The sequence below is a fragment of the Odocoileus virginianus genome, chromosome 25 (assembly GCF_023699985.2).
Source record: "Odocoileus virginianus isolate 20LAN1187 ecotype Illinois chromosome 25, Ovbor_1.2, whole genome shotgun sequence".
Lineage (NCBI taxonomy): Eukaryota > Metazoa > Chordata > Mammalia > Artiodactyla > Cervidae > Odocoileus > Odocoileus virginianus.
Genome location: NC_069698.1, coordinates 10949500 through 10973850, shown reverse-complemented (window position 1 = coordinate 10973850; position 24351 = coordinate 10949500). Strand labels below are relative to the sequence as shown.

General features: G+C 38.0%; 1 protein-coding gene across 2 annotated transcripts in view; it reads left to right on the top strand.

The window, feature by feature from the left end:
• The window catches only part of ADGRG7 (adhesion G protein-coupled receptor G7), a 57022-nt gene that overhangs the window by 8875 nt on the left and 23796 nt on the right, over positions 1-24351 (top strand). The window contains exons 2-8 of one of the 2 annotated variants that reach the window (XM_070455208.1): positions 7740-7853; positions 8883-8987; positions 12557-12669; positions 15405-15554; positions 16849-16952; positions 21175-21314; positions 21428-21526. In XM_070455208.1, coding sequence (XP_070311309.1) covers positions 7740-7853; positions 8883-8987; positions 12557-12669; positions 15405-15554; positions 16849-16952; positions 21175-21314; positions 21428-21526 — 825 coding nt within the window. Of the gene's footprint in view, positions 1-7739; positions 7854-8882; positions 8988-12556; positions 12670-15404; positions 15555-16843; positions 16953-21174; positions 21315-21427; positions 21527-24351 lie in introns of those variants that run through there. The other variant, XM_020909727.2, reaches the window with a different exon arrangement.

Genomic DNA, 24351 nt, shown 5'->3' with positions numbered 1-24351 from the left:
TGAACAGACTGTTATCAGATAGATTAAGAATAAAAAAAACTGAAAGACTTATTTTACCTTCATTTATTCCTTCTCTAATTTTCTTCTGATATAGATCTGAGTTTCTGACCTGTATCATTTCCTTCTTTCTGAATAAATTTCCTTTAACATTTCTTGCAAGGCAAGTCTTCTGGTGCCAGACTCCCTAAATTTTTCTGCCTGAGAATGTCTTTCTACTTTACTTTCAAAGGATAATTATTTGGATGCAGAATTCTTTGTTGTTTTTGTTCAGCACTAAATATTTACTCTTTTTTGCTTGCAGGATAATTTTTATACTTGTTGCTTTATATATATTTTTCTCCCTTTTGGCTTCTTCTGAAATGATCTTTTTGTCTTTGACTTTCTGCTGTTTGAATAGGAGGTGCCTAAGTGTAGGGTTTTGTTTTATTTATAACTTTTATCTGAGTTAGTGTGTTCTCTGACTCTGAGATTGCTGATTCTGCGATTTGGTGTCTGTCATTTATTTCAGAATATTCTCAGCCATCAAAACTTAAAATATCTTTTCAGTTCTTTTTCCCCTTTCCTCTCCTTCTGTTGGGCTTCCCTCATAGCTCAGTCGGTAAAAATCTGTTTGCAATGTAAGAGACCTGGGTTCGATTGTTGGGTTGGGAAGATTCCCCTGGAGAAGGAAATGGCAACCCACTCCAGCATTCTTGCCTGGAGAACCCCATGAACAGAGCAGCCTGGCAGGCTACAGTCCATGGGGTTGCAAAGTCAGACATGACTTAGCGACTAAACCACCGCCACTCCTTCTCCTATTCCCATTATACATATGTTACACCTTTTGTCTCACAGTTCTTAGATATTCTATTTTTCAGTATTTTTTTCCCTCTTTTAGTTTGGGAAGCTTCTAATGAATTCTTCAAGCTCACTGGTTCTTATTAGTCTACTGATGAACCCAGTGAAGGAATTCTTCATTTCTCTTAGTGTTTTTTTATTGCAGCATTTCTTTTTGACTCTTGCTTAGAGTTTCCATTTATCTGCTTATATTATCTCCTTGTTCTTAAAGATTGTCCATTTTTTCATTAAAGCTCTTAGTATATTAATCATAATTATCTTTAATTCCTGGTCTGATAATTCCAGAATCTCTGCTATCTATAAATCTGGTTCTGATGGTTGGCTTGTCATTTTTTGCCTATCACCACGCTCTGTAATTTTTAGTTGAGAATCAGACATGATGTATTAGGTAAAAGAAATTGAGGTGCCTTTAGTGTGAGGTTTTATGTTAGGCCGTGTTTTCTATTTATGGTAGCTGTAGGTGTTCCTTGCCCGTCAGTCATCCCATCCCTACTCCCCACCCTTTAGGCAAACACTGTTCTGACTGTATCAATGTAGATTAGTTGTTATCCTTGAACGTCATAAAAAGAACCATATAAGATTTACTCTTTTATGTCTGAATACTTTTGTTAACATTTTTTTAAGATTCATTGATGTTGTTTATCTTTTTATTACTAAACAACTAATAAGTCTATTGTATGGATATACTATAATTCATTTATTCAGTCTGCTGTTGATGGTGGTTTCCTTTTTTTTTTTTTTTTTCCTTTTGACTACAATAAATAAAACTTTCCAGTGATTTCCCTGGCAGTCTGGTGGTTAGGACTGCGTGGGACTTGGGTTGATCCTTGGTCAGGCAACTAAAATCCTACAAGCCACAGTGTGGTCAAAAAATAAAAAAAATTTTTTAAACCTGCAAACATCTGAGACTGGGTTCCCTGGGAAACAAATTCTGAGTTGAAGGTTTTAGTTTTACTATATTAAAATTTTCAGCAGGTGTTGTAGGGATCAGTACTCATGGGGAATGACAGGCAGGATTGGATGAAAGGAGAAATTGAACTGAAACACAGCTGAAGTTGATCTGGCCCTTCAGAGTTGCCCTCTGTGTATTAGTTATCTTGCTGTAGAAGAAATTACCCCAAAACATAGTGGCTTAAAACCACAATTATTTATTATCTGTCAGAATTCAGAATTTGGAAGCAGCCTGCCTGCATAGTTCTGGGTTAGGATGTCTCATAAAGTTGCCTTCAGATGGTGGCTGGCTTTGGGGTCACCTAAATGCTTCTTCACCCGTGTGCAGTGCCTGGGCTGGGAAGACTCAGAAAGTTGAAAACGCTGAAGCTCCTCCAGCGTCCCTGTCTCTTGTAGTTCCCCACTTGATATCTCCAGCATGGAGCTTCAGAGTAGCCAGGCTTCTTACCTGTCTCCTGTAGGCTCAAGGCTTCTAAAGCATCTCCCTCTGAGTGAGAAGGAGCTAGGTGGAGGCCAAACCACTTTTTATGATCCCACCTGGAAGTCACACAGCACATTTCTCCCTCTGTGTTAGTCAAGACAGACACAAAATTCCACTGGATCCAAGGAGAGAACACGAACCTCCTTCTCAATGGAGAAGTGTCATCACTACAAGAAGAGTGAATGAGATGGAATATATAGTACAGCTGTCTTTGGAAAATACTTTCTTTGAGGCATTGAGGCTGGGGAATGAGACTTTATTCCCTGGCATTGATTAGTCATGGTGTGTGTCACAAGGCTCTTGTATGAGCTGATTCTCTTCAGTTGAGGGCAATTCCTAGAAAAGGATTCAGCTATTTTCTTAGTTGCCAACATCCCTCAAAGCTGGGGGTAGCTCAGTCAGTAAAGAATCTGCCTGCAGTGCAAGGGACCCGGGTTCGATCCCTAGGTTGGGAAGATCCCGTGGAGAAGGAAATGACAACCTACTCCAGTATCCTTGCCTGGAAAATCTAATGGACAGAGGAGCCTGGTGGGCTGCAGTCCCTGGGGTTGCAAAGAGTAGGGCACAACTGAGCGACTAACACTTGGTTACTTATTTACTCAAAGCTGGAGGAGTGACTGCTTCAGTCCTAAAGGTGGCATACATTTACTGCAGGTATTAGAGACATTCTAGTCTCTTTGTGGACATATGTTTCCATTTATTTTGCATATTTATGTAGGCATTGAGTTTCTCATCATATGTCTGTGTATCTTTATTTAGCTTTATGTTAGTACCAAACAGCTTTCCAAAATGGTCATACAATTTGAAATTCTTCGCAGCAGTTTGCTAAAGTTCCAGTTGTTTCACATCCTTAACAACATTTGGCATCATCCTTTTGTAATTTTAGCCATTCTAGTCAGGTGTGAGATGATATTTCACTGCGGTTTTAATTTGCATTTCTCTGATGACTAATATGCTGATCATTTTCATGTGATTAGTGCTCTTCCGTATATCTTCTTTTATGAAGTATGCATTCAAGCCTTTTACCCACTTAAAAAAGTGGGTTGTTTGTGTTACTAATAATGTGTACTGTCTACAATTTACAGTCCTAATTTATAGTTATATTAACACTTTCTTTGACAGAGAAGTACTGCAAATATTTTCTCCCAGTCTGTAGTTTCTATTTTTATTATCTTAATGGTGTATCTTGATGAGCAGTATTTTAAGTACAGTTTATCAATATTTTTTTTCTTCTATGTTTAGTGCTTTTTATGTCCACTTTAAATAAAAATCTTTGTCCTAAAGTTGTAAAGATATTCATCTCCTATTTTCTCAGTGAAGCTTCATAGTTTTAGCTCAGGTCCATTTCATATTGTGTTTTTTAAAAAATATTAATTTTTATTTATCTTCGGCAGTGGTGGATCTTCATTGCTGTTCAGGCTTTTCGCTAGTTGCAGCGAGCTGGGCTGCTCTCTAGTTGTGTGTGGGCTTCACGTTGTGGTAGTTTCCCTCATTGTAGAGCACGGGTTCTAGAGCTCGCAGGCTTCAATCGCTGTGGTCTCTGGCTCTAGAAAACAAGCTCAGTAGCTGTGGTGCCTGGTTTAGTTGCCCTGCAGATGTGGGATCTTCTGGATCAGGGATGGGACTTGTGTCTCCTGCATTGGCAGGCGAATTGCTTCCCACCAAACCACCAGGGAAGCCCTGACATTGCGTTTTGAGCGTGGTATATTATCCAGGTTAGTCTAGCACTATTTGTTGAAATGCTTTTCCTTTTCCAACCAGATTGCCTTGGAATCTTTTCAAAGAATCAACCGACTATATATATCTTATCTATTTCTAAACTGTTTATTCTATTTCGGTGGTGTGTTAGGCTGTTTTTATGATGATCTCATAATGTTTTGATTGCTATAGCTGTATAGTAAGTCATAAAATGAGTAATGACCCAACTCTTTGTTTTTGTTGTTTTAGTTTTTTTTAGAGTTTAGTTGATTTACAGTGTTGTGTTAGTTTCAGATATGCAGCCAAGTGAATCGGTTACATACAGATAACCACTTTTTTTTTAAAGATTCTTTTCCCATATAGGCCCTTACAGAGTATTGAGTACAGTTCCCTGTTTCTTTTGGCTTTTCCAGGTCTTTTACATTTCCATAATATTAAAAACATTTTATTTGACTGCACTGGATCTTACTTGCTACAGGTGGGATCTAAGTTCCCTGACCAGGGATCGAACCCAGGCCCCCTGCATTGGGAGTGCAGACTCTTAACTATTAGACCACCAGGGACCAGCCCTCCATAACATCTTGAGATCGGTTTGTCAATTTCTACAAAAAAGGCTCTTTTGTTTTAGATTTCGGCTTTATCAATTTGAGGACAATAGACTCTTGAACGACTCTGAGTATTTCACACATACATGGTATCTATTTCCACTTATTTAGATATTTTTAAAGTACAGTTTTATTTATTTGTTTCTTGGCGTTTCTGGGTCTTTATTGCTGCATGAGCAACACTCACGTTGCACTCTAGCTGCAGTGAGCTGGGGCCACGCTCTCGTTGTGACGCGTGGGCTTCTCATTGTGGTGGCTGCTCTGTTGCTGAGCATGAGCTCTGGAGTGTGGGCTCGGTAGTTTTGTGGCCCTCTGGCTTAGCTTCCTAGCATGTGGGCTCTTCCCAGACCAGGGGTGGAACCCATGTCTCCTACATCGGCAGGCGGATTCTTTACTGTTAAGCCACCGGGGAAGCCCCTTATTCAGACCCTTTAAAATTTCTTTCAGTAACGATGTCTTGCACACCTTTTGTAAAAATTATTTCCAAAAATTGTATGAGTGTTAAGCTAACTTGAATGAAAATGATTTAATCATTTTATTTTCCAATTATTTAATGCTAGCATGTGGAAATAACTATAACTTCATTTATTTTTTATCATGGAACCTTGCTAAGTTTGCTTATTATTCTAGTAGTGTTTTTTTTTTTTTTTTTCGAGACGTCTTAGGATGTTCTATGTATTTGATGATGTCATCTGCAACAGAAGATAGCTCTGCTTCTCCCTTTCTTGATGGTTTTTATTTCTTTTTCATACTCATATCACTGGTCAGCATCTTCAGCACAATGTTGAATAAAAGTGGTTATAGCAGTTATATTAAACCATTTTCTGTCAATCTCATGGGTTAAAGTATTCAATGTGCATGCATGCTCAGTTGTATCATGTTGCGACCCTATGGACTGTAGCCCTCCAGTCTCTTCTGTCCAGGGAATTTTCTAGGCAAGAATACTGGAGTGGATTGTTATTTATTTCCTACTCCAAGGGATCTTCCTGACCCAGGAATCCAACCCTCATCTCCTGCATTGCCAGGCAGATTCTTTACCATTGGTCCACCCAGGAAGTCCAAAAAGTATCTAATATTACACTATTAAATATGATGTTAGAGGTAGGTCCTTCATAGATGATTTTTTATCAGTTTGAAGAAGTTCCCTTTAATTCCTTATTTGCTGAGAGTTTAAAAAAAAGTCAGGTATTTTTTTGCCACCTTTATTGAAATGATTTTTGAATTTATGATTATTGAAATGACTATATGGTCTTCCCCCTCTGTTCTATCACATAGTGAATTAAATAATTGATTTTCTACTGTTAAACCACCTTTGCACTCATGGTATAAATCTCACTTTGTCATGATGGATTGTCACTTTTATATACTGCTGGATTTGATTTGCTACTATTTCAAAAAGGTTTTGGCGTCTGTATAAATGAAGTTTATTGGTCTGTAATTTTTTTTCCCTTATGATGTTTTTGTCAGATTTTGGTATCAGGCTTTATAATATCATTTAGGAAGTTTCTCCCTTTCTCTGTTTTCCAAAAGAATTTATATAAGATGGGTATTATTTCTACCTTAACTCAGCAGTAAAACTGTCTGAATTGGTAGTTGGTTGCTTTTAGGATTTTCTCCTTATTTTTGGTTTTAGCAGTTTTACCATGATGTGTCTAAATGTGGTTTATCCCATGTTTATTTTGCTTGTGGCTTTACTGAATTTCTTGGATCAAGTTTAAGAAGTTTTGACCATTATTCCTTCAGATATTTATCTGCTATATTCCTTCCATCTCCCTTTCTGGGACTCTACTTGCTTATAGGTTAGACTTCTTGATATTTTCCCACATGTCCTAGAAAGTCTGTTTATTTTTTAAAATACATGTTTTCTTCAGCTTTGAGGGGAATTTACAGCCAGACTTTGTGTCTCCCTTCTATACAGCTCCTTCCTTTCTGGACTGTCTCCCTTCGATTTCCAGTTGTGTGGTAACCCCAGATCTTCAAACTTTCACCCATTAAGTTTGTAGCTTTCTGCTGGTGTTTCAGCCACTCCTGCTATACAGACTACGTAGTGCCCTTAGCAGGGGAACTCTATAAACTTGTGATACACTTCAGTTTCTGTCTGCTTCTTATTGTTGTCCAATGTCCTCAATTAGTTGTTTTAAAATTTTTCTCCAGAGTTTAAACTGTCACCTATGGGATGATTAATATTGTACCACCTACTCCATCATTGGAGATTGGACCAGAACTCTGCCTCCTGTATTCTTAAGCTTAGTTAATTTGTTCACCATCCACCCTGTCTTTTGGTTTAGAGTCCCAGTGTTCCCAGCTCATAATAACCAGTCACTAGATCCAAATCCTGTCTCAGGAGTGCTCCTGAGTTGGTTGATCCCTAACTTCCTTAGAGCCACTGTTTTAGGTCTGGTTCTCATTTAGCCTTTTCCTGGTCTCATTTGCCTCCCAGTCTCAGTCACTTCCCATTCTGCTTGAGGTGTCTTCCTAAAAAATATTCCTTATGATGTTACTCTCTTGTTTTAAGACACCCCCCTGCCCAGGCTCCTGCAGGATTAAATCTTGGTGTAAAGCTGCTCACAGTGACACATGTTCTGCTGTTGGTCCACAAAGAACCAATGCTCCCGATGTGTTAGGCTTTTCTCTGTACTTGGACACATCAGAACTTTCCATGTTTTTGAATTTTTTGCTCTTTGTATCCTGCCTACATTTTATCTGACTTTTCTAGATTTAGTCTTAAAACCTGATGCTAACATCCCCTCTTCTCTGGAATAGTTACCAGTCTTTCCTGGATGGCCTGCCTCTGTCTTCATCTCTCTTCTGAGTTCTTATAGCACTTGTAAATCTGCATTGACATGGTTCGACTGTATCTATCTAATCTATTGACATAGCTTCCTGTTTCCTTCAGTATATTCAAATCTCCTTGGACAGGGTGTTGTATCTTTGAAATATGGTGGGTTTTTTTTTTTTTTTTTTTGGTATTCATAGCGTCTAGTAAGCATTGTATATCCTGTGTAAATTCTCTGTGGTTTTTTTTGATCATATTACAAAGAATAATTTTCAGCAGTGGTCTTCAAAAATAGTGATTTTACATCTAGAAATCAAAGGCCACAGACCCCAAAAAAGAAATGAATCAGCCAGTTCATATACTATTATTCTGTTACTTATTGTTTCTTTAGGAACAGTTACACCTTCCTCAAGCACCCCTATAGAGTTCTGCAAGAATGGTGGAACCTGGCAAAATGGCAGATGCATTTGTCCAGAAGAGTGGAAAGGACTGAGATGTACAATCAGTAAGTTACTTGGGATAATACTAGGGTGTGAGATTTAGGTGAATCTTCTGTTTCTAAGGACAGCAGGAAAGCTTAATCGCTACAGTAACAGTGGACATAATGATCACGAATTTAAGATGTGTTTATTAGCTGAAGAGTAAAAACTGAGTTTTCTTGTGCTATTTACCTGCATGTGCAGTACACTGCCTTTCTTTTCCAACTGTAAAGTTTCTCTGTAAAACTAATGGTTGCTTTTGTCCTGTCTTACTATAGGACAATGGGTAATATGGTTTTCCCAGGTCCTTTCAAATGGTAATATGCCATGGTACACCATTTCAAATATCATAATTCTAACATATTTAACTTTTCTGAAGTCAAGATGCGTCTCCTTGTCCAAATATCTACTTAGGTGAAGTTTTTGTTTTTTCTACCTTTCTCTTGGAGAGATGTTGTTAAATCAGTGGCTTGACTTCACTCAGTGGTATCCCAGAATCAAAGTTAAAAGCACGTCTTGATCTGCAGTGTGCTTCCTAACACTCTACACACTTCATGCTGCCTGCTTAGGATTCAGGGCCTTAGAAATTCACTCCTATAATTTCCAACATTCTGAACAGCCAGGGTACCCCCACAGAAACCCATGCCTTTGGCTGTTTGCTTTAACCTCCACCCTTGATCCCTCTGCCACTGTAGGCTCTATATCTTTGATTTTCAAGATTCCAACTAATGTAATACACTATCCTTTCTGATGTGTTAGTGATCACATCCTGCCTATACTGAGTTATATATTGTGCACATTTTAACTGAACCTGTTATGTAATGTACTAGTTATTGTAATGGTAGTTACTTAGGTAGATAAGAAAATATGTAGTTGCTGGGTGGTCAGTGAGGCCTATAAGCCTTCTGTTACCCTTCAAATTACACTCTATAGGTTTTGAGCTTTGGCTCTAATTTGGTTTGAAATTCAGAAAGAAAAATGATGAAAATTAATAATGAAAAGATTTTGATAATGATGAATTTATGATTGAAAAATATTTTTTCTTTCCATTACAGTTAATTTCTGTGAAAACAGTACCTATGGGAATTTTACTTTTAACAGAATTCCCGTGGGAAGATATGGATCATCCTTGCAAGTATGTGACAAGAACACTCTAAATGGTATGTGCTTTCCCAAGCATCTCCTCTGTCTAGGCATATGAATTGCTATGCGGGATCATACCTATCATCTTTCCAACCAGTTTTAGATCTCTGAAAGAGGCATCAGGGAAGATTTTGTTGAAGGAATTGGCTCCCTTTCATGATGCCAGTGTTCAGAGTTTTGGGTGTTAACTCACATAATTCCGATTTTCCTAAAAACTAAAATATAGATCAGTAGTAAATTCCTTTTAATTCTTCTTCAATTGATTTATTCTTGAGGCCCCCTCCATCTCCTGGAGTTTGATCAAGTTGAGATCTGTTCTCTCAGTTACATAATTTATCTCAATTTTAAAGATTAGCTAGACTGTGGATTTATACCATATCTACTTTGAGACTTCATCTTTCTAGGTAGAAATGCAGTTGCGTCTGTCCAGTCCTTCACCTGTTTGAACATTTTAGATTTTCATCTTGGAACATTCACCTTTCCTGAAGTGTGACAATGTTTTTTGCACAAAGGCTTTCCGAGAATAAAGGAGCAAATGGTATTTTCTATTTCTAATATGCTTTCTGATGAGATCCAGGCTTTTGATGACATATGTGATTTTAATGCCAGATTGGGTAATATCTTCTAAGAGTAGCCCTTTAAATTCATGGACTCCTTTCCTGATAGCTTAGAGCCCATTGTGCCACGTGATTTCCCTAAATGTTTAAACAGCTCTTAGTTTGCATTGATTTTCATCTGACCAGTCCTCCTGCCTCTCATACCTTCCTGGGGCTCATCATCCACTTCCTGCAGAACTGGATATCTCAGTAACTGACTCTAGCTTGTTTATACAAGTGTTTGATTGAACTTCTGCCAATAATGAACCTGAGAAAATTTTCACATTTTATTTAGATAATTATTTCTGTGTGTATCAGGTACTCTTTGAAGCACTGAATAAATTACATGTGCTGCTCCTTCCGATGCCTTTCTTTGCTTTATTCTAAGAGATTATTGAGACCAGTATTCCATTTGCTGAATCTAAATTGCCTCTGCCCACATATATCACACTTACTCAAGTATTCATTATTCTGTTCTTTACATAGTTCCTTCTAGCTTCTTAATAAGAGCTCAGAGGTAAAAGAGGAGCTTCAACTATATTGGTACTTACTTCCGATGATATGGCAATAGATACATACTGCCTTAATTTTTATGTTTTTTATGTCTTAAATATTTCATTATAATTTATAAAAGAGATGTGGCTACAAAAAAAACTGTGCTATTGAATTGGGAAGAGTAAAAATATCAGATATATACCTATCAAGGGATATCACAATTGCTTGAAATATATTACATTTTTGGAACAAGAGAATCACTACCTTTCACTTGGTTATGTATTTTTCTTAGTAATCAGTATGAACATGTTTGTGTAGATTTCTAGGAAGGGAGGTTCAAGAGGGAGGGGACATATGTATACCTATGGCTGATTCATGTTTATGTATGGCAGAAACTGATAAAATATTGTAAAGGAATTATCCTTCAATTAAAAATAAATAAATTTAAAAAATGATATAGATGTCAACAATTGGTAAATTTGGTTTTAGTATTATATTAATAATTACTTCTAATTAATTTGGCTTTATATAGCAAATAACCAAAATACTTTTAATGATTTTGAGTGGATAGGTTCATACTTGTAAGTAATATAGAGGAAAAGATGCATTTGAACTGTGGCCACATAAAAAGTAATATCCTACATAAATGTTTAAAATTTTCATTATGCCATAGAGTAGAAGTGGAGTGATCATATAAGAGTGAATTTAACCTTCTGCTTTAAGTGTTGTAGGGGCAACCTCTAGTTTTTGTGTTTCTAGTTGTTGCCCCTTAAGCAGCTACCCAAAGCTGTCCTGAGAAGAGTTCACCTACTGATCAGCTGTCCCACTGATGACAACTGGTAGTGATTTGATCTATTTACAGGCTCTTAAGGACTAGCCAGCGGAGGACATTGAGATGCCGAGGCTCAGGTGATAATCCTAGGAAATAAACCTGATGATTTATTGAGAGCCAGTAACATACTCTGTAGATGCTGCAAAAACTGTAGAACTCTTTGCCTTTCATGTGTTACCCAGATTTGGGTTAAGAAGGAAAGATCACTATAGAACTCAGTATCTATACAGTCCATGGAATTCTCCAGGCCAGAATACTATAGTGGGTATCCTTTCCCTTCTCCAGGGGATCTTCCTACCCAGGGATCAAACCCAGGTCTCTCACATTGCGGGCGGATTCTTTACCAGCTGAACTGCAAGGGAAGCCCAACAATACTGGAGTGGGTAGCCTATCCCTTCTCCAGCAGATCTTCCCAAGCCAGGAATCGAACCGGGGTCTCCTGCATTGCAGGTGGATTCATTACCAACTGAACTATCAAGGAAGCCCATATAATTCAATCTCTAGGAGGAAGTTTTCACATTGTTTCTGGTCTCTCAGACTAGTATTCTCTGTCACATCCAATTCAATGCCCTTATGTCCCTCATTTCAAAGAAGGCAAACCTTCTTTGCAGACTTCAAAGGAAGAAAGTAGTTGACTGATATTTTGAATTCCAGATTTAAAAATCTAGACAAGTGGTATCTGCCTGAAATATTCATGCAGTGACTGTCTGATTCACTTTTCCCTTGCTACGTATCAAAATAGCCCTAGCTTACTGGCTGACAGCAATAAAGATATAAGCTCCTCATAGTCCTGTGGGTTGACTGTGGCAGCAGGATTGTGTTGGAAGGTTTAAGATGATCTTATTCACATGAGGCTTTGGTACTGCTTATTAGCTGGAGGATTTAAGGTCTCTTCCACATGGCCTTTCACCCTCCAGTAGATTAGACCTGCTTCTTTATATGATGGTCTCAGGACAGTGTTCCAGGAGGGCGAAGGCCTAAAGTTCAAGTCTTCCTGATGATCTAGGTTTTGGAAATCAAACAATATGATTTCTACCACATTTTGTTGGACAAAGCAAGATTCAGGAAATGGAGGAAGAGCCTTCACTTCTTGTGGGAGGAGCAGTAAAATCAAATTTTGAAGGGATTATGTGTACTGGAGCAGGTGGTTGCTTCCATTTTTCCAAGTATTCTTTATTTCTTCTTTTCTTTAAAAATGAAGTATAGTTGATGAACAATAATGTGTTAGTTTCAGATATATAACAAAGTGATTCAGATATATATATGTGGGCAGAGGGGCTTCTGTGGTGGCTTAGATGGTAAAGAATCCATCTGCAACGAGGGAGAACTGGGTTCAATCCCTGGGTTGGGAAGATCCCCTGGAGGAGGGCAGGGCAACCCACTCTAGTATTCTTGGAGAATCCCCATGGACAGAGGAGTCTGCGTGCTGCAGTCCATGGGGTCGCAAAGAGTTGGACACGACTGAGCTACTAAGAATATGGGTGTGTGTATTCTTTTTTTGTTTGTTTCTTTTCCATTGTAGGTTATTATAAGACATTGAATATAGTTTCCAGTGCTAAACAGGAAACCTGTGTTTTTTAAAATCTGTTTTACATATGGGAGTATGTACTTGTTAATCCCATAATCATAATTTATCCCTCCCTGCTGTTTCTTTTCATTAAAGCGGGCAATCCATTGGCAATTCGGCAGTGCAGTTTTAATGAAAATGGAGAAATAAAATTACAAAATGTGACAATAGGAAATTGTAATCAAAATCTGGAAACCCTGGAAAAGCAGGTAGGCTATATGTTCCATGAGATGGGCAATGGGAAAAAAGTTCAGACTGTACATACTCTCTGTTCTTCAGATACTTGATGCCAAACCAATGCTTTCAATAATCTCAGACTAGAAACAGCAAAGACTAGTAACTAAAACCATCCTTATATTTTAAAGTTGCTATCCATTTGTGAAAACGGACAGTTGGACATGTTGGTTTGGCAAAGGTCAGCAAATGATAATTTATAGCATTTTTTAAATTTTTTAATTTTTATTTATTTTTTTATATTTTATTTTATTTATTAGTTTTTTATTTTTTAGAACTATTTCAGTATTTTTGATAGCTGCATTTTACATTTGATATATATTATAAAGAAAATGAAAGCATGTCTCTTCTCACTTTAGTTTTGGTATGGTACATTTTTTAATAAAATTTTATTTTTTAGCACCAAAAGCATTTTGTATTGGGGCATAGCCAATTAATAATGTTGTGGTAGTTTCAGGTCAACTGTGAAGGGACTCAGCCATGCATATGCATGTATCCATTCTCCCCCAAACCCCATTACCATCCAGGCTGGCACATAACATTGAGCAGAGTTCCGCGTGCTATACAGTAGGTCCTTGTTGATTATCCATTTTAACTGTAGCAGTGTGTACATGACATTCCCTAGGTTCTTAACTACTTTTTAAATGGCCCAACATGTTTGACCACTGAAGTTTTGACTGAAAATAGATACCTAACATTTGATACCAAAAGGAAGGTAGTTTACGGTCTCTTGGATCAGAATAAAGAGTGTAAACAAACTATGATCAAAACCCCTTTGAAACAGGAAGTTCCGAACCTGATGCTGGTCTCGGAGCTGTATTCATGAGCAGGTGAAGTGGGAAATATAATTAACTATACTTTAATGCAAATTAGATTATTTTGACTAAGGATATACTCAAATGCAAATGCAAGGAATTGTAATACCTGGGATCGAGCAAGGTGGGGAGGAAGAAATTTATTTTTATGTGTTCCTCTTGGCACTAGGCATGTTACGTGTGTCATCTCATTTAGTCCTTACGTAACGGGTAGCTCAAACGGTAAAGAACCTGCTTGCAGTGCAGGAGACCAGGGTTCGATCCCTGGGTTGGGAAGTTCCTCTGGAGAAGGGAATGGCAATCCACTCCAGTATTCTTGCCTGGAGAATTCCAGGGACAGAAAAGTGGTGGGCTACAGTCCATGGGGTCGCAAAGACTCAGACATGCTTGAACGACTAACACACACAACCTCTGTGAGTTATATTTTCATTCTCATATTATAGATTATTCTAGCTAATCACACTTACATGTTATTGAGTACTGCTGTGTGCTAAATACTGTGCTGAACATTTTATATGTGTTATTTTAATTTTAAAAGATCAGCATTGATGTGCTCATTCTATAGATGAGGAAACTGTCTCTGAGAGTGTCCTATTTTGCTCAGTGAACCACAGCCAAAAAGTGACGGAGCCAGTCTTTAAAGTCCACACTGTACCACACTGGCTCCCTAATCTCAGTTGGGCAAGGGAGTGGGTGAGGATGAGGGTAGAGTGTGGAAATGGCTGCCAACCACATAGGTTGTGTGGCTCAGACAGTAAGGAATCTGCCTGCAATGCAGAAGACCCGGGTTTGATCCCTGGGTTGGGAAGATCCCTTGGAGAAGGGAATGGCAACCCACTCCAGTATTCTTGCCTGGCAAATCCCATGGACAGAGGAGCCTGGCGGGCTACAGTCCATGGGGTCACACAGAATCAGACATGACTGAATGACTAACACTCGCACTTTCACACAGCTGGGGGACAGGCGTCATGTTGTGGAGTCTGATAAGCCAGCTTTTGATCGTCATTTCTGTCATTTGTAAGCTGCATGAACTTTGTGTGAGCTCCATAACCTCTCCAAGCCTTTAAATAGGAATGAGGGTGCTCAACTTGCAATATTGTTTTGCGTATTAAATATAACACCTATAAAGCATCTAGTTAAATGCCTAACACATAGCAGAGACCTGGCCATTGAATGAGAAGCTTGTTTCTACTGATTGGACATTGTTTCTGACTCTTCTGTGAGAGTAAATAGTCTGTGACCTTGGTTTGATTTTTGCAACGATGCTGCCATCTAGTGAAAAACTAAGCCACACAGACACATACGTATTAGCACTTGGCTCCACTAAAGATAATACGGATTAATATGTTTAGCCTCACAACCTAGAGCCTGGAGGTTCACTGGTGCCTGGATAGGTTTCCTAGCTTCCCTAGCACTATGTGCTGCAAAGCCAGCTTAAAAAATTTCCATCCCATTGCAGGCTATAATTTTGTAAAATACTAATGAATTACTAGGAAAGTAAAGCAAAAAAGGCTTATAGGATAAAAATCCATTTTACAAATTGCTAGATTCAGCAGCGTAGAATTGTTACGTTTCTGACCACTTTGAGTTTCCATTTCTACCTCTCTATGGGCAATCAGTGAACCACCATTGGTCCGTGGATTATACTTTGAGGAGCCCTGACCTGGCATAGTTAATTAATCCTGGCAAGTATTAATAGTAAGGGCTGGGAAAGCCTCTGGCCTACATGTACTGTGTCCTTTATGCAAGGGAAAAAGCAGAACTGAAAAATGGAGTGGATGTGATGTTCATGAGGTTGGGGGGTCAGTTCAGTTCCAGCTTATTCAACTGTGTTTCTTGCAGTGTTCAGGTGTAGTTTATAAAGTTAGGGCTTTTTTTTTTTTTTTTTTTAACAGATTGTCAATATCTCAACACAGTCTCAAAGTATTTCTAATGAAGTCCAGATTTTAACATCGAATGCCAGTAAATTAACTCCTGAGAACATCATGTCTGCTACGAAAGTGGTTGGACAGATTTTTAACACATCCAGAAATGCTTCCTCTGAGGTAAAACTCATATGGTTTTTAAAAAAGGGAGGGGAACAAAGAAAGACATCTCAAACTCTACTCCTTACTACACGGTATGGACTTGGGCAGGGTTTAAGTTGCTCAAAACCATTTTGCAGAGCACTCTCTCTGAGAGATGTTCAAAGGAATATTGGTAAAAAAAAAGGGCTTCTTGTCCAAATATTCTCTTTTGGGATAGCCACAAATGATTATCATGGTAAATCTTCTGGAAAGCCCTGGAATGAACAAGTCTATTTCACTGCATTAATATGTTTATCAATCGTGTTTGACCTTTCGCCTCTGTTCAGTTCCAAATAACTAGAGTTCCAAGAAACTCACTTTGGATCATGCTGTTTTAAACTGTGATCCCTTTCTGTTGAGCATATTTGAATTTTAGTCTTGGTTTTCCAAAAAACTGAGCCTAGTTTACATTTCTGATATCATAACCTGTTAAACTCTGGTACCTGAAAATGGTAACTGCAGGCAGCATTCACCAGTTGGCACAGTTTAGGTACTGGCCTAGCAGGGTTTATAAACCACCAGTATGGAAGGACCCAGTGTCTGCTAGTTGGATATCAGCATGGCCTGAAAGCATCTGTTTTATTCTATTATTTTTAAATAGTTAATTTTTAAAAAAATGTTTTTTGTTATCCTAGGTCATTTGGAAAGAAAGTGGGATTCAAATTGCAAGTTAATAAATATGGAATTGAAAGAAATATAATGACCACCAAACATAGAATTTTTTGACAGGATTAGCCCATAAAGACAGAATGGTGTCACTATTCGTAAAGAAGGCAGTTAAAATGTAATCAGGTGTGGAGACATTATGTCTGACATATTTCTGAGTTTTTAATTTTAAGAAAACTGGAAATCATTTTACTAAGCCTATTAGTTACTAACAGTTAGAGTAAGTATAATTAAGGTCTTATATTAAGTATTATGGACTGTAATGTTTTAAAGAGCCCTGTACTCTTCTTATTTTGTTTCTGCCTCTGTATCCAAGCACCTGCTTTTGTGCTTTTGGGGGTGAGGGTGGAGGTTCTGTGAAACACCTTGAAGTCAGATTCAGAGACCTAAGCCTCCTAATTAACTCAGTTTATATTTTCACTGTGCCTCGCCTTTATTCTCTCTGCCTTCTTAGGTAGATTAAAAACCAAAGCTTTCGTTTTGTAAAACATCTCTAGATTACCATACCAACGGTGCCACTTGATGCCGTGATCATTCATGGCAACTCGAATGATGATGATGCCGTGCGAGGCGTCTTCTGTGATAACCAGTGCCTTCTTCCTCGCAGGCGAAAATAGTTGCTGTGACAACAGTGAGTCAACTTCTAGATGCCAGTGAAGATGTTTTTCAAAGAGCTGCTTCTGCTGCTGATAGTGATGATACCTTTGCAACGTAAGCACAATTCCAGTTTGGAAGGAAAGCCTAATGCAGTGCTTCTTACTTTCCTAGGTTACAGCATTAACAGAGGTGTCTTTATTTCTCTAGCGGATACACTAAACAGCTAATTCTCTGGAGTGCAGACTAAAGCCGTAGCTTTCTAACTCCTCATTGCAGGGGTGGCCATGGCCTGGGATGTAGAGTAACTGGGATGATTCAGATCAGGACTTGTTTTCCCAGCCTGAGTTTGGCATGGCCCAGGAACCACTGCAGGCATAATTCTTCCAGCTCCTTTCTCAGTGCACAGAACTGCAAATAACAGCATAGCTTTGCAAGACACATTTCTAGCTCCCCTGCACCCCCAACCCCACCCTAGTTCAACTCTTCCCAAGATCCTAGTGTAGTTTGATTTTCTTTAGCTTTCCCAAGGCTACACTGAAAAAAAAAAAAAAAAAAAAGAGGATCCAACTCTGCCTGCTTTCTCTCTTTTGGATTCCTATGTCACGGATTATGTCTGGTTGCACATTTATACTAAAACTTGTGTACTTTGTTCATAGAGGTCTCTCACTAGGATTCAATGTGTTTTTATCTCCTATACAGTTTTCTTAACTCTTTAAAAATTTAATTAAATATGCATACTCATTATAGAAAAAGAAACTATGTAGAGGAATGAAAATTTAAATATCGTCTCACCTTAACCTGTTGGTGTATATATTCAAGATTTTTTCCTCTGTGTGTGTATATCCTACTACATACTCTTTTTTTTCTTTTAAGACTTTTTTGATGTGGACTATTTTTTAAAGTCTTTTGTTTAATTTGTTACAGTATTGTTTTTGTTTTATGTTTTGTTTTTTGGCCACATGGCATGTGGGATCTTAGCTTCCCGACCAGGAATTGAACCCACATTCCTGCATTGGAAAGTGAAATCATGACCGCTGGACTACCAGGGACATTTCTACTGCATATTTTTTTAATTTAGAACTTGTTTTTGTCACTTTATAATACCTTATAAACATCTTCTGAATATAAATACCTATGCATCTACGTCATATTTTAGATTACTGCATAATATGAGTGAACTGTTATTTAAGCAGTTCTCTGCTGCTGAACATTTAGATAGCTTCAGGTCTTTAGATATTTTGAGCAATCAACATTCTTGTACACAATCTTTGTTTGCATGACCTATTATTTCCTAGAAGTAGTTCTCAGTTCTCTAACAATTATGACCAGTACCTATTTAGTGTTGAGTCTCCAAAGTGGAAAAAGCACAAAAGCAGGAAACAGAACATTCACAAGATTATACTTCTGAGAGATGGCGGTGGAGGTGTAAACAATTGAACTGGTGTATTTTATGACTTCAGATTTCACTGGGAGTCTGGAACCTTCTTACTGGCAGTGTAGATGCTCCCGTTTTTCTTGAAGTTGGAGAAGGACGCACCCGTGAGATCAGAGTCTGTGTTCAGTGAACTCCCTCCAGAGCTGGAGGCTCTGTGTTTACAGTCTTGCTGGAGGCAGAGGAGAAGAGTGGATGTTTTTGGTGAGAAGGCTGAGGAAGGAGCCACTGCGGGATTCAGCTGAGGAAGTCACAGATCATGAGACAGATGAAAACACTGTCCCAACAATAAACAGTTATGATTTTTATTGTCTTCTGGCATGGAAGGAAAAAAAAAAAAAGGCTGTGTGATTTATGTGTTAATTCCAAATGGCATCAAAGAAGGTGTGTAAAGGAATAAATGAAACATTTAAATATAGCACGTGTTGAAATATGAATTGATAAAACCACAATCAGACCCTCCTTCCTCGCGTTCTGAATTTCTAATCTACCTATTTTTCTAATGATGGGCTATCAGTTTACCCTCTCCCAGGTGATCTTTTGCGTAAACTGCTGTGGACTCAGGTCTTTGCTCATGTAGATAAGACTTCTGTCTTCAGCTTCTAGCTCTAAGATCAGGTCACCAACCCTTTAGAAAAATCTTGGTGACCTGCCACCAGAGGTACTCTCGCTCCTCTCTCCCTTGGAGGGAGATTGTTCTTGAAGCAACTCTTCCATTGACCTGAGACCAGTGCGCAGATTCTCCTGATAGACACCAGCCTTCATGGTGTATCTCACTCTGATTTTCCATTCTTTCATTCCCAGGGGAGGGAAATAGCTTCCCTTATTTTCAACAGGAATAATTAAGCCTCTCATTTCAAATTTGTATTTGTCCTTACAATGACATGCTGTCTTTCCCCAGTATACATGGGAGGTTGGTTCCAGGACCACATTCTCTCTTACCTCATCTGCTCCCGACAGATACCGGAATTCCCAGATGCTCAAGTCCCTTATATAAAATGGTGCCGTTGGCGCTTTGTATCATCAGGAGGCTCCATATTGGCAGATCCAACCAACCACGGATGTGAAACCTGAGACACGGAGGGCCAGACATAATGACCTCTCTGGGCCCTGTTCAAGCCAGGCTTTTCTGATATAATTGCCGCACTAATGGAAGATTCCTGAGTGAAAGGGGATCCGATTGCTTCTTCTAGTCATTTGTACCAGGTTGATGGCCAGTCTCCTGACCGGCACCCACCTATCATCCGATCATAATGACGAGGAGGAAAGAATATTATGGGAGGAACAAATGCCTTACACGTGGCCAAGGCTAGAGCAACCCTTAAAAACGGCAAACACTCCCACGCATCTAGCACATTCTCCCTGTTAGTCTTCAATGCCTGAAGAAGCTTCTCTTAGTGTCCGCAGTGTTTCACAGGTACTGAGCTTTTAGTGGATGCTCAACAGATACTATTGGTTGAATGAATTATGTTCCTAGCAGGCTGGAGCTTTGTTAGGTGTTCCTCCTGTTGAAAGCAGCTCTGGGGTTTCATTGTTTTTCATTAAGTGGGAAATACATAGTGTGAATCGCTGAAAATTACAGAAAATAGTATTATGAAAGGAAAACTTTCGCAACAGTGACTTTACTTGACTGTTTCCTTATGAATGGTTACCACATTCTCTTTATGAAATTTCTTTAATTATTTAAAATTTTCTTTTTTTAATGTTACTTGGGGAAGGGAAAAGATATATTAATGGCAGGAATAAAGTTTTAGAATGAAGAATAATTACATTTTAATGAAATTCTTTCATTTCTGGGAAAATTAGATTGAATCTGTTGTCTTAGACATAGACATTTTGTTTTGTCAAGAACAGAAAAAGTTCAAATATTTTTATGGGAAACAGGAAAAAGAAACAATCTTATGACTTATCTTTGAAAGTCAAAGTCGCTCAGTCATGTCCAGCTATTTGTGACCCCGTGGACTATAGCCCACCAGGCTCCTCTGTCCATGGGATTCTCCAGGCAAGAAAACTGGAGTGGGTTGCCACTTCCTACTTCAGGGGATCTTCCAGACACAGGGGTTGAACCCAGGTCTCCCACATTGCAGGCAGATTCTTTACTGCCTAAGCCAGTTTATCTTTGGAGAACACCAAATTAACAGATGCCCCCCACTCCCTCCCATTGTCCATCTGATCTATCTGTGAACTTATCCAGAGCAGAAACAAGCATTGCGAAAAGCTGCAATGCTTAGTTAACAGCTGAGGCAATGAGCTCCATGTCCTGCTCCTCCATAATTCCCTATGAACTGTCACCTCAGGAGTCAGCACTTAAATGGTTTGAAGTCCGTGGGCTTTGGGTGAGAGGAGGGAGTTAAATACGTGGATATTGAGTCTCAACACTGGAGAAACAAGAATCACGTGACTGGTCAATGGGAGGACGTGGCAGTGCTATCCTTTTATGAGAAGATCAACATAACAAAGACTGTTTCTACTGGGATATCTGTCCTCCTTGAATTCCAGCTTTCTGGCATCTATATCCAAGGTACCCTACAGTAGGAAGAGTTTACCAGAAAAATTTGGCTATTCTTAATGGTACATTTGTAGTTTCATTGCATCGTGGTCAGGAACCATGTCCTGTATAACTTTATTTTTTAATTTATTTTTAATTGAAGGATAGTTGCTTTACAATATTGTGTTGGTTTCTGCCATATGTCAATATGAATCAGTTAAAAAAAGAAGAAGAAGGTACATGTAACAAAATAAGACTATGCTTAAAAAGAAAATCAATCTTGTTACAGGATTGTGCCAATATTGTGATTGCTTGAGCTCTGTGGGCATCCCTTGTTACTGGAATGTGGGACACACACAACTGATTTTATAACAAATCTCAATAATAGTGTGTTGTTACATTTTTTTTCTATGCAGGCTTATTGAGCAAATGGAGACATATTCCTTGTCTTTGGGCACCCAGCCATTGATAGAACCTAATATAGCAATACAGTCAGTTAATTTCTCTTCAGGAGGCAATGAGGGGTCTACAGGTGTTCTGTTCACTGTACTGAAAGGTGAGCTGTTTGTTTTATGTTCTTGTAATAGCAGAGAATATTCTGCAACCAATAATGCTCTATTCGTGAAAGTGTAGACTTTTATAAAATTCTGCTTTTTTTCCTTCTCATAGGAGCTAGCGATTCTCTGACTTGTGGTTCCACATCTGTAAAGGTAGACGTAGACAAACTGAATCCCAGTGAACAGGCTGAACTTCAGATCTTGCTGAAAAGTAGGTCTCAAATTACGTTACTTGAAAAATGCACTCACATTCATGGAATTAACAGCTTAAAATCCATTGAGCAAGAAATTATGTTTACTTAAGTTACATACTGAATAATTTGCATGTGAGTATCTTTGAGCTCTGACAAATTTTGGTAATCTCAAGTCTATTATTCTAGGCCACAGAGATGATTTTTTTCCCCCTGTCTTTCTTTTCAAAAACACTGGAGGGTGATAGAATTGAAATGCTCTGGCTCATGAACACAATCTGTTTTCCACCAAAAATGTAGCCAAATGGCTCAGTTTTATACTTAAAAATACACTTAAAAAGTACTCAGTCATAAACTCTGCCCATGTTTGCTAGTGGGATGGTACTCAAAGGCTTAAATTCATCCTATTGACTTGTCCTAGGGATACTTTATGTAATTGACAGTCATCATATAGCAGTACTAGTTTTCAGTTATCTCCTAGTATGGTGCCCATGATGAGCTCCTTATCATCTTGCATATAACCTTTCAGAAATTTCTTGTGTCTAATTTGTCATGGCTGTACTATTCAAAGTCTAAAACTGACAATTTGACTGCAATAAAACAGACTGAAGGCACACATTTATTTTTATTTTCTCCCCAAATAAAAAATCCAGTGCCAAAAAGTACATATTTTAGAAAGACTAAATTCATAATTCTCATTGGTTATATAATTCTAATTGGCTAACTGATTCTTACAAATATCTTCCCTCCAGTCTTTTACTTGGTAAAAGTAAGTAGTAGCTATCTTTTACCTAGTTTTTCATGTCATTTGTCATACTCAAATTTTACTTTATAATGCAGTCCAATACATCAATCTTTTCTTCTATAACTGGTATTTAAATCCATTGCTGTACTAAAGTCACAATTATAGTGTTCTATATTGTCTTCTGAATATTTTTAGTGTTTAATTTTACATCTAAGTCTTTATTGAACCTGGAATTTGTGTTTGTGTTTGGTGAAAGGTAGATATAATTTTTAATTTCATATAAACTATCATTAGAATCAAACGGGTTGAAGTAACACTGTCTAGAGTCAAAGACTCAGGTTGGACTAAAAGGAGCATGTTTTTATATTTTTTAAAAAGACTTCAAGATTGAAGTGTATAAGCAAAACTCATTGGAAATACAAGGTCACATCAACAACCTTGTGTTATAGGGAGAAACATAAAGTTACTCTAGAAACTGGGGATCAAGTAGACAAAAAATAGCTAATAAACTTCACCTTTATATACATTTGCATGTGTATGTAGTTTTATAGACAGAAAATAGATAATAAAAATTATTTTCAAATATCTATGGAGTGCTTAAAAAACTATTAGGTCTAATAGAAAAACTTACACATTTTACTTATGGCTGATTCATGTTGATGTATGGCAGAAACCAACAGAATATTGTAAAGCAATTATCCTTCAATTAAAAATAAGTTAATTAAAAAATAAAGCTATACAGGACATAGTTCCTGACCACAATTCAATGAAACTATAAACGTACCATTAAGAATAGCCAAAATTTTATCCAATTAGAAATTTTAAAATACCATTGTTAGAAAGGAAATTAAAGATTACTTACTTGAAAATTAGTAGCAATGAGAACTCCATAGATGGAACCCTATGGAATATGGACAAAGGTGTAATTAAAGGAAAGTGTATTTCCCTTAATAAATCTATTAGATAATAAGAGAAATTGTTAAAAAAATAAGCATTCACCTAAAGAGGCATAAAAAGTAAAATAAATTGCTAGCAAATCTAGAAAAGAGGAATTAATAAAATGGCATAAATTAATAAAAATGGGACATGATTAACAAATGCTAGATGGATCAACAAAATATTGATTCCATGAAAGGCTAATGAAATATACACAAGCTTCTGATAAGTTTGATCAAGAAAAGAGAGAGAAAATATAAATAAACATCAAGGAAGATTATATCTTGAAATATGGAGATTCTTTTAAAATTATAAGACAATGGTAAGCATAACTTGTTCTAGTGAATCTAATTATCTAGATGAAAAGATAATTTTCTAATAAACAACCAGAATACTGTAGGAATGAGGAGAGGGGTGAGTAGGGGATTTCATTTTTTAAATGCATATACTTATATGGATTTGGATTTTACATCAAGCATGTCATTCTTTTATAAAAATAAGATTAAAAAGCAGCCATATTACATTATGGCTGACATTACTAAGTGACATTACTTTGTCACTTAGTGTGACAGAGAAGGAACAATTTGGCGGGCTCAGTGTGACGTGAGAACTCTTCAGAAGCCAATGTCTTTATTTCCCAGAAGAGGACAGAGCAAAGTGGGGTCTGTGGAGGATGTGTGGGGGGCTGTCAGGGCCTTACCTACCAATCTCTCAAAGCACAAGACTGATTATGCTGGTCCCACCACCACCATTCTAGTTTTCTCTGTACTTATAATGTATATAATATATGTGTGTGTATGCATATACACACAGAGACACATGCACGCACACACACACAAATACATGCAAGCTTTTCACTGGTAAAAGATATCAGAGTTTAGGGAATTTATTCAGCTAAAATGTATCTTCACTGTTGTTGCTTCTGCGGTTTTAAATCTGGCCCAGAGGTCTGTGAAGTGTCAGGAGGCAGCTCGAAGGCGGCTCTGTTTGACCGTTGCCATGGCCAGCAGCCCCACTGCAGAACCCCCTGTTGCAGCCACGCTCTGGTAGGGTCCCTGAGAAGCAGCGGACCGCTTTTTCCAGTGTCCTGAAGGAATGTGTCCCAGTCATCTTTCAGCCTTGGGAAAAAGCCTGTGATTGTCCTGAAAGAGCGGAGACCAGTCG